The sequence below is a fragment of the Acyrthosiphon pisum genome, chromosome A1 (assembly GCF_005508785.2).
Source record: "Acyrthosiphon pisum isolate AL4f chromosome A1, pea_aphid_22Mar2018_4r6ur, whole genome shotgun sequence".
Taxonomy (NCBI): domain Eukaryota; kingdom Metazoa; phylum Arthropoda; class Insecta; order Hemiptera; family Aphididae; genus Acyrthosiphon; species Acyrthosiphon pisum.
In genome coordinates, this window is record NC_042494.1 from 65,415,272 (window position 1) to 65,425,922 (window position 10,651).

The following is a 10,651-nucleotide window of genomic DNA, read 5'->3' on the forward strand; positions in this document are numbered from 1 at the left end:
AATTACCCACGAGTCAACAAAATATTACTTAATAAAATTACAAAAAATTAAAAAAAAAAAAAAAAAAATGCCAGTGACTTCAATCATTACGCTCAGTAGGCTATTCCGATTTTAATTTTGAAATCAGAATTAAATTCTCCTCTAAATTTTATCTGTATTTTTACTGTGGCACATTTTTGATATTCTATATCAATATATTTAAATTTGAATTATGAATATGATCTATTTTTACTCTTTTTGTTAATAAATTTCCAAGTAAAACAAAAATAAAAATCGTCAATGCATAGATAATTTAGTGAAAAATTCAAATCTGCTTTCAAAATTAATATCAGAACATTACATTGGGCGAATTGATTGTAATCGTGAGGTATGTTTTCTAACGAAAATGAATCAAGCTCCAGCCCCCTTAAAATCATATTGATTGTAGTTTAAATTATATACATAACAATTATTAGGAATATACTCTAAGGTACTCTAAGGTAGGTAATTAAAACTGTATTTGTTTAAACTTGTAAATTTGTAACCATTTTTTTTGATTTCTTTAATAAAAAAAAAACCAATAAGCTACCAATAGGTAAATATTATACAATAAGTTATAGTATTGGTTAGTAAACTATTGTCGCATACTTGAAATTTAAAATATTTTATTTCTACATTAATTTATATATAATATATTTATAGATAAAAAAAAATAACTACAAACAAAAGGCTGGGCACACTCAAATGTAAAACTCTGGGTCCGCCTATGGTCAATCTGTCCTGTGACATTGTAGACCTTAAGTAGTTCTTAATAATTTTAAGTTTATTAAAACTTCTTTCACACGTTGCAGTTGTTATCCTGCTTGAAAATTAAAATATGGAATAAAAGCAGAAGCTTAAGCACAGATAAAGTTCTTAACTTAAAGTTTAATAATAGGTCAATACACTCTAATATCAAAACCCACTGCACACTATTATAACTAGTGAATGAATATTTGCTATGTCGCTCGTATGTAAAACAGAATATAACAAAAGGATGGGTAACATCTAGATATAATTTTTAAAAAATCGTTTAAAATGTAATTTAAGAAATAAATTTATATTTTCAACATGCTAAAATATTTTGTAGAAAATACAATTTCTCAGACTCATTCAATTTATGTATAATCATTTAACTGAATTAGAGATATTTTTTTTTTCGATATCACTATCAAGCTAGTTGTCTAAATTACTCTAGTGATAAATATCTAACCTTAGTTTATCAAAAATAGTCCGTAGGATTAAAATAAAATAGATACTTTGTGTGAACTGTGAAGTATAATTTTTGAGACAATTAGACTTATATTAATTATTATTTCTTTTTCTTAACTCCAAATGAGATTTAGAGGATTTTAAATTAATTAATTCATTGAATTAATAAATATATATTTTTTAAATACGTGAACGGTGAACAAATTATCTTAAGGGGGCTGGAGCGTAATCAATTATAAGGAGTAAAAACTAGGCATTTTATATTTCTGTTTATCTGGGTCTTGTGTATGTGTTGAAAGTAAATTAACATTAGTTTGCGTAATTCGTAGTACTGATCACGTTTTATAGGGGCATCATAGTGACCGGGATGTACGTCTGTAATTTTACCTACGCGCATGCACATGTCACCATATATTGCTTTATACAACGACAAACATTTTTTTTCAAAAAATACTACCTCTGACTTCAATCACTACGCTCAGTAGGATGTTACGATTTTAATTTTGAAAGCAGATTTGAATTCTCCTCTAAATTGACTATGCTTTAACTGTCGTACATTTTTCATATTCTATATCAATGTATTTAAATTTGAATTATGAATATGTTCTATTTTTACTCTTTTTGTTAGTAAATTTCTAAGTAAAAAAAAATAAAAATCAGAAAAATGAAATTGTCAAAGCATAGATAATTTAGTGACAAATTCAAATTTGCTTTCAAAATTAATATCGGAACATTATATTGGGCGTAGTGATTGAAGTCGTGAGCTATGTTTTCGACCGAAAATGAATCACGCTTCAGCCCCCTTAATGTTTATATATTATTTACGGGGCCTCGTTACAGTAACTGTCGTCGATTTTATCTGAAAAGACCTAAAGTATTGACAAAATTAAAGTTAGTTAACATTGTCCGATTTTGATTCTGAAAAAAAAATTTGAACTCACCAGAAATTTGTCTATAGATCCTACGAATCACTTTATAAAAACTAATTTTTATATTATTGTGAACTGTAATTGAAAACTTGAAAATATGAACTTTTTCGAATCATAATTAAAATTAAAATTAATATCAAAAACGGAAAATGTTTCATACGATCTATAGACATTTTTCTTCTGAATTCAAATATTTTTTCAGAATCAAAATCAGACAACGTTAACTAACTTTAATTTTGTCAAAACAAATGTATATTTTTGTAAAATTTGTGTAGTGAAATTGATATGGTTATGGAATTATTGACATGTGCATGCGCGTACGAGAGAGGATACCCGCATTTAATTTCACTCACACAGTCACACTAAGAATCATTTACAACTATAGATCCCGGGCGGCTATGACAAAATGAGAAATTGCCTAAATGTTGCCCCTTAAATAATGACCGTAGCGAGGCTCCTTAAATTCAAATTTGATCGATAAAAACCAACGAATGTTAATAGCAACTTCTTGTATACTAGATATTTAGTATTTACATTCTTATAAAAAATTATTTTGTATAACCCTGGTTACAACATAATACATATATTAATATATTATGAACTACAATTAAGTAAATTAATTTAATTTTGTATAATTAGGAACTCACCGTAGAACTGTTGTAGAAGTTTTTCCTTTCACGGACTAATATAAAATGATTAAATATTGAAATAGGAGTATCTACCTACCTATAAATATGACGATTGACGGGAGTCTTTAAAATATAATAAATTTAGAATCCTAATTTTAACTCTTTCATGCAACTAATATTTAATAATAATAATAATAATAATCGATTTTCAAAACTACTATGTTGATAATCGACGTGCGTGCTGAGATGGTGGTATAAGTAGCAGTATAAACTATAAACAACTATCAACACAAATAAAAACACAATATTTTCGCCTATTAACCGTTCCTAAGATATCACTCGGGTACCTGGCGTAATATTACGTTATATTATAACGAGATATTATTCTTAAACACTTGTAAATAATAATTGTAATATTTGTATAATTCACAAACACAATACCTATACTATAAAATAGTATATAGTCACTATAGTGTATAAATTGTAGTAGTAAAACTATTTTGTGCATATTCTAGTAAAATGTAAATTATTACGAATACCAATAATACCATAAATATATGGAATATTTTATCCTGGATTTCGCGCCCCTTTTTCGTTGCACCCCTGGCCTGGGCCAGTCTCGCCAAGCCCTAGCTACAGCTCTGCTGATAGCCAATCCTATTTTAAGCCTCTCTCTAAAATAAATATTTTTATTAAAACAAAATGTAGTGGGAAATTTATTGGATTTTATTGATATTTAGTGTAATATTTGGCTCTAGTTTTAGATTCTGAGTGTAACGATGAACCTATTGATTTTACAATGACGTGAGTTTTTTTTAATTTTTTAATTTTATAATTTTTGTGTCTGTCATCATCTTATAGGACAATAAAAGTGCTTCGATTTTCTTCATCAGTATCTCTTCTGATAGGAAAGTGAATCTAGTTGGTACTTTGGGGGGGTCAAAAGTAACATTTTTTTAGTATTTTTCTAAAGCTCCGTGAAAAAATAAAGAAATATTAAGGAAAAACGAGAATTTTTACGCAAAATCTGTTTTTTAGAAAAAATGATTTTGGTTTTTGGTGTAACTTTAAAACAAATGACCGTAGATACATGAAATTTTCACTGGTTATTTATATTTCCATTTTCTATGCATGTCACATGATAAAATTTTCAAAATATTTTGATTTGTTTTGAACTGTTTAGGGACATTTTCAGTTTCCAATTTTATTAGTTTTTTTTCTATGAATGTCAATAAAACTTTATTTAATGAATAAAAGTATTTGGCTTAATACAAGACTCCTATTATATTGTTACAATGACATTTGAAAAATTTTAAAAATCCTTAGTCACAGTTTTTTTTGTAAGCATTTAAATTTCAAATATTGACAAAATATGTAAAAACCACGAAAATTAACAAATTATTTTGAGTTAAGAATTTGTAAAAATTTTTCTTTTTAGATCTAAGATTTGAAAATGTAATACAAGATTCCTCATAATGTTGTCTACCTTTATCAAAAAAAAAATGTCTACAAGAAAGTCAAATTAAATTTTTATGAGTGTTTGAATTTCATTTTTACAACATTTTATCTCTTGATCCAAAAAGTGTAACGATTTAATACAAGGCTCTTGATATATTGTTACAATAGCAGTTGAAAAATATTAAAAGTACATAAGCACAATTTTTTTTTATAAGCATTTAAAGATCGAATTTTGACAAAATTTATGAAATTTAAAATTGAATAATTATTTTGTAGTTAAAAATTTATAAAATGTTCAACTTTTATATCTAAGGATTGAAAATTTAAAACAAGATTCCACGTAAGTAGTTTCTTCTGTTACCAAAACATCTAAAAAATACATAAGCACAGTTTATTTTTATAGTCATTTTAAGTTCAAATTTGGACGAAATTACATATAAAAAAACCTAAAATAACTAGGTACCTATTTTAGTTATTTTGTTGTGATTGTAAAATATTATTCATGGGTAGTTGAAACTTCTAAAGTATAATATTATATATCTATGATAGTATCACGGTTTGTTGTTGATGTATAACGCGTTATAAGTACCTAATGGATATTGTGATATGATTAATTTGGAATTTATTATAGATGCCTATTATAGGTCAATTTCTTTTTAAACACCATAGTTATGTATAAAATATGTCTTATTCCTAGACTGACATACCGTCTCCACTCAGAATCGTTTTTCTTATACAATGATATTATATCATTGAACTCAAAATTAATACCATCCATTATACAGTGACCCACTTGTAACCTACTGTACAGCAGATCGACATCCACTTGCCCACCTCTTTTACATTTAGAGTAATTTTCAGTGGGTACGCTATCTAGGGGAATATGAAAATCACAATCGGCAACACTATTCAGATGACGCGTCTCAGCGACAGACTGTACTGCAGCTGCAACCACGTCATATATTTTTTGTTTTTGGTTACCCGGTTAGCAGCATGAGATGCTCAACGTCACGATTTGCTGTTATCACCGTAAATTGTATATGATAATAATATCCATTATCCATCACCCGTTAAAACGAAAAAGTGTGTACGTATTTAATTTTTTGTGATGTTCTTCTTAAACTGAGCGCTTTAGTACGTAGTGTTTTATTTGTAGACCATTGAAAAATCGTTTGTCAGACAAAATCAGCTACCCATGCATTCATTACTGTCCCGGGGCAACTCGGTGCTGGCCTACACGCTGAGCGTACTCGTTACTCTGACGTTCGCATGTTTTCTTTCCACCATATTGGTCGATTACCGGACTGGTACTGAGATGCAGACTCTCAAAATTGAAGTGTAAGTATATTGGTGAATGATCCGACCTCATCTCGGGTAGACGAAATGATACTTCGTCACCTTTTTGTACGATGGTAGTTTTAACCGATGGATTTGTTTTCAGGAAAAACTTACCGGAGTATGGGGTATCCAAAAAGATCAATGACTTGGGTCACATAACATTCAACCTTGATACAGATATCCTTTTCAAATTTGTATAATATTAAAGTATTTGCTTAGTATGTGACTTACTTGCTATTGGACGATATTGGGTATTCTTATAATATTTTTAGTCAAAGAAAAAAAGAAAAATCATAAAATTATGTAATTTTATTTTTATTAATTGATTAGTGATGCAAATATAAAATAATACAGGATTACATTTAATAATGTAAAATTCAATTAAACAAAATATCACTAAAAAAAAATTATGAATATTGAATATACATATCAATACCTATGACAAAATTTGACATTTCATAACATTATTTTATTGTAAAAAAATGTATCTTGCCTGTTAACAAATCGGAACTCCTGTACATTGTCCATACATATTATAGATAATCGTCTTTGTAAGTCATATACTAGAAAATACCAATATTAATATATTCATAAAGTTGTGTTATAAAAGTATATTGTATAGCGCCTTAATACTCTTTTAAAATGTTTTATCCTCACGCTTTTTATAAAATATTTAATTTCCGTGAATAACATATAGAAATATCTTGCACCACTATTATTGTTTATATCTAACAATTAATTCAAATGTAGTATCAATTTCCCTATGTTGCACTCATGTTGACCAAAAATTTTAATATTTTGCATTTACTGATTTTTGTTTATAATGAGTGTTGTGACGAATACTTTTCTTAAACACATTAAAACTCAAGCATTTAAAGAAAGTTTTTCATATATATTTTTTCCGTATTACTGAAAAATTGTGTAAATTGTGTAAGGTACCAAGAGTCAACTCTTTTTTAAATAACTAAGTTGGTTTTTTTTAATCAAATGTTATTAATTAGGTACATAACAAACATATATTACCTAACTAACTTAAAATATACATTAATATAAATATATAATTACTATACTTATTACTGTAATGCCTATAGGCTACAACTATATTTTGAAAATTTAATCATTGTAAGGTATTATTGACTTAACCATATCTGTTCACATCTCACTAGCCTATTCAATTGGAATGTTAAACAATTGTTTGTTTACATGACAGCAGAATATGAGACACCTACAAACACTTTGAATCAAGTAAACTATACACCTATTATTATGTTAATAATTGTATAGTAATACTACAGTGGATTCCACTTAATGTGGACATGTTGAGGCCAAACTCATTTGGCCACATTAAGGGGTCGGCCATATAAACCGAAAATAGTTGGTATACATTGGAAATGGGACTAAACCATTTTGCCAATTTTGCCCACATTAGGTGGAACCATTGTATTATATTTAATTACTTGCATAATGAATACGTATTTGTTGTTATGTTCTGTTATTTTATTTAGGTAATTTTGTGGGACAAGATTATTTTGAGAGGAGAAAACTCCAACTTGCGCCTTAAAAATATGAGAACGAAATATTACTTTTGGGATGATGGTAATGGTTTAAGGTAATTGAATATTATAATAATGATTTCTTACAAAAAGCGTTTATATAATATATATATATATATATTTGTTTTAACATAAAAATACTTAGGTCTACTTTAATACTAACAAATAGATAACAAATTCATTTTTAGGTATAATCATATTAGTAATAATGTTATATGCACTAATCAAAATTTAATTTTAATTTTGATTTTCAATTATGAATTGGGAATATAGATTACCTGTATTAAATTTAAAAAGTTCATTCTCAGTTGATACAAATTAAAATCACAGAATAGTATGTCATTGTATAAATAATACTTGAATGCTATAATGCTTACAATAAATAAAGTGCTTCCTTCTTCTTATACCTATCTATATTAAGTCATTAATTAAATTAATCATTTTTATTGTTAATTTTTTTTTGCTTCTATTATTTCTACTAGAAAATTGTATTCAGATTTTACCTCTTCATTAATATTTTACAAGAAAAAAAACAAAAATTACAAGAAAACTAGATAATTCAGTAATTATTATGTTTTACAGAGGAAATAAAAACGTGACTTTAACCCTGTCCTACAACATCATACCAAATGTGGGGCGACTGCCAATTGTGGGTGCCATCGGATCTCATACATTTAGTTTTCCTTCACAATATACACGATGATCACACAACATTGTTCCTGATTTGAATATATGAATATAATATTATGTTATATGTTAATGTATTAATTAATTAATTAATTGTTTTCTCTTCAAAATTATTTTATGATTATCTAAATTTAAGTCCAAATGATTGTGTTCATGATTTGTTTGTATTTCCTAAATTATTATAATGACACAATTAATAATGGCATTTTAATTAAATATTTTAAGAGTACTTTGATATAGCTATCAATGGTAATGTTTTAAGTTTACGTAGATGCCAAAATCGTGTCTGGTTCTTTTTCTGCAGACAGATCACTGGATATTTTCAATAGTTTTCTAAGTGTCTGTAAAAAAAAAATTATATATATATATAATATATCCAACAATTAAACCAAAAAAATATTAAAATTATATGAAATTGAGTTAAATCGCAATTTCCTAAATAATTTTTCATAATTAATATTAACAACAAGACAATGTACATATTTTCAAGTATTTAACTTTATGTTATACACATATTTTTCTGAATGATTGAATTATTAAATTCATTAATTAAAAAATATTTATCATTTCATTAATTGAGTGAATATTGAAACTCTAAAATATCCTATTTTTTTTTTTTTTTAATTTCATGAAACCAAAAACCATAATGATCTGACAACAGAGTGAAAAATAATATTTGTTTTTTACAAAATGAAAAACATGCTTCACAATATAGTATTTATACTAGAAAATATATTTGAGTTTATTTTGTTTTCTTCCATATTAGGAAAAATGGAGTACCTATTTCATTTTTCACTAACAATTTTTTTTATTTCATTACCAGTGGTCAGTGTTTAACAATATTTAGGCACCACTGGTTAATTTACCTTGTTTATTTAATATGAAACTATAAATACCTCCAATCTAAATATTTACTACATAAATTAAATTTTATTTTACGACTTTATTTTTTAGGATATCTATTGAAGGTCAATGTTATATTTTAATCTCGAAAAACTTGCTGTTATATTATTTAAATTTAATTTTTTCATAATTATATTGTTATTGTTTCGAACGGAACAAGAATACAAATACACATAATATTGCATAGATTGTAGAGTCAAAAGTTAATATATTCTCTTAAGAGGACGTGATACCGCATGTGTTGTCTCTGTCTTACAAGTGCGTAACATAGCAAATTTTACACTTAGCAAAATATGTGTAGCTCTTAATTTAAAAATTAGAATGAATTTTGACCTCTTATAAAATCTAAAAGTGAGATTATTCACCAGGCAACCTCATGGCTTTTTATTATATTTTAATTATAAAACGAGTTTTGAGTATTTTAAAATTGTAAATTATTTGTACATCTTAAAATACTCATAACTCGCTTTAAAATTAAAATATAATAAAAAGTCCATGATGTTGCCAAGTAGCCTAGATAATATTCTTACATTTACATTTAATAAGAGGTAAAATCACTCTAATTTTTAAACTAACAGCACACATGTGAGTAAAATTTGCTATGTTACACGCTTGTAAAACGGAGACAACACTTGAGGGTATCACGTCATCATAATGATACACTATTACAAGTGATTCGAATGATGGTCATAATTTTATATTTTAATTTAAAACCAAGAACAAATAGCAGTTAACATAATAAAATATATTTTCTGTATTCCTTATCTATCTTTATAATCATAAAATACCTACGATGGTCTCTGAATTATTTAAAAAAAATGGGAAATTGTCAAAAACCACTAATGAGTATGATGCTCACACAGTCACACACGATTAACAGTTGTTATTGAAAACATTGCTGAAGGGTTAAGTTAAAGGTCTAAATTTTCATAATAATTGGGATCACATATTTATTTCTATAATTTATTATTTACAAATGTTAAAGTGAATTTTTTTTCACTTGTTTAAAAAATGCAAATACTAGTTTTTAAATTTAAAACTGTATTTACCAAACTAAAAATGCTAGCTTAGTGGTTATACAAATTACCTATGGGAAAATGTCAATAAAATTAAAATTGTTTTATTTTACAATTAATTTTAATATTGTAGAATATACTCTATAACAATAATACAACAGAATTATGTATTAAAAGATCATGAATACAAATGTTTAATGAGATTTGTAAAATATGAAAAATTTAACTATATTTTAACTTTTATTTTGTATATTTAAGTAGGTATATAATAATTAATAATATAATGTGTAGTTAAAATATTAAATAGGTAAGAAGTATAGTTTTGAAGTGGTAAAAATTAACTGTTAAGAATGTGCGATATTGGTGTAGTAATTTTTACATTTTGTAAAATAATGTACTCATCTAACTATATTCAAACCAGTGGTTGATTTGGGGGGCGCAGGGGGACAGAGTCCCCCTTCTTTTTAAATTTTTTTTAGCGTACCCCTTCTATTTATTTGAAACGGAACGCTGGGAATCATACATAAGCTAGTGAATTTGTAAATCGTGATTTCCTGATGCCAAATTTACTTAATAGGTACACAATATTTTATATTGTTATTATATTTTATTATAGCCTGTAAGTTGAATTAATATTATAAATTACAACAAAATAACTATAATAGTTATTTTTATTTTCATTTGTTTCTATTGTGATAGCTGATAAACAAAGTGTTAGAAATTAAAATCCCATTTTTAGCGGTTTTTTTGTAATTTGTCAGTGGTTTTTCCCGTGGCATTAAATTACTATTGAGAAAATCGAAAAATGACCCCCCTATAAAAAGTGTTTTTCTTTCTATATGTATTTTTCGAATAAATTTGATATTGTTTTGGTGTGATAAGCTGATAGTTGGAGAGGGAGGTGTGGA

At 26.4% G+C, this 10,651-nt stretch overlaps 2 protein-coding genes across 3 annotated transcripts in view; one reads left to right on the forward strand and one right to left on the reverse strand.

The window, feature by feature from the left end:
- The first annotated feature begins 5,206 nt into the window (after positions 1–5,206).
- On the forward strand, positions 5,207–8,381 carry LOC100161453 (signal peptidase complex subunit 3-like). 2 transcript variants are annotated; one of them, XM_008185352.3, is made up of 6 exons: positions 5,207–5,333; positions 5,403–5,584; positions 5,688–5,761; positions 6,741–6,829; positions 7,090–7,193; positions 7,720–8,024. In XM_008185352.3, exons 2-6 carry the CDS (start codon positions 5,442–5,444, stop codon positions 7,838–7,840), a joined length of 531 nt encoding a protein of 176 aa, XP_008183574.1. In that variant the 5' UTR covers positions 5,207–5,333; positions 5,403–5,441; the 3' UTR covers positions 7,841–8,024.
- LOC100163500 (FGFR1 oncogene partner 2 homolog) overlaps positions 7,233–10,651 on the reverse strand; it is a 5,761-nt gene continuing 2,342 nt past the window's right edge. The window contains exon 4 of the mRNA XM_001948070.5: positions 7,233–8,165. Coding sequence (XP_001948105.1) covers positions 8,088–8,165 — 78 coding nt within the window. The 3' untranslated portion in view covers positions 7,233–8,087. The remainder of the gene's footprint in view (positions 8,166–10,651) is intronic.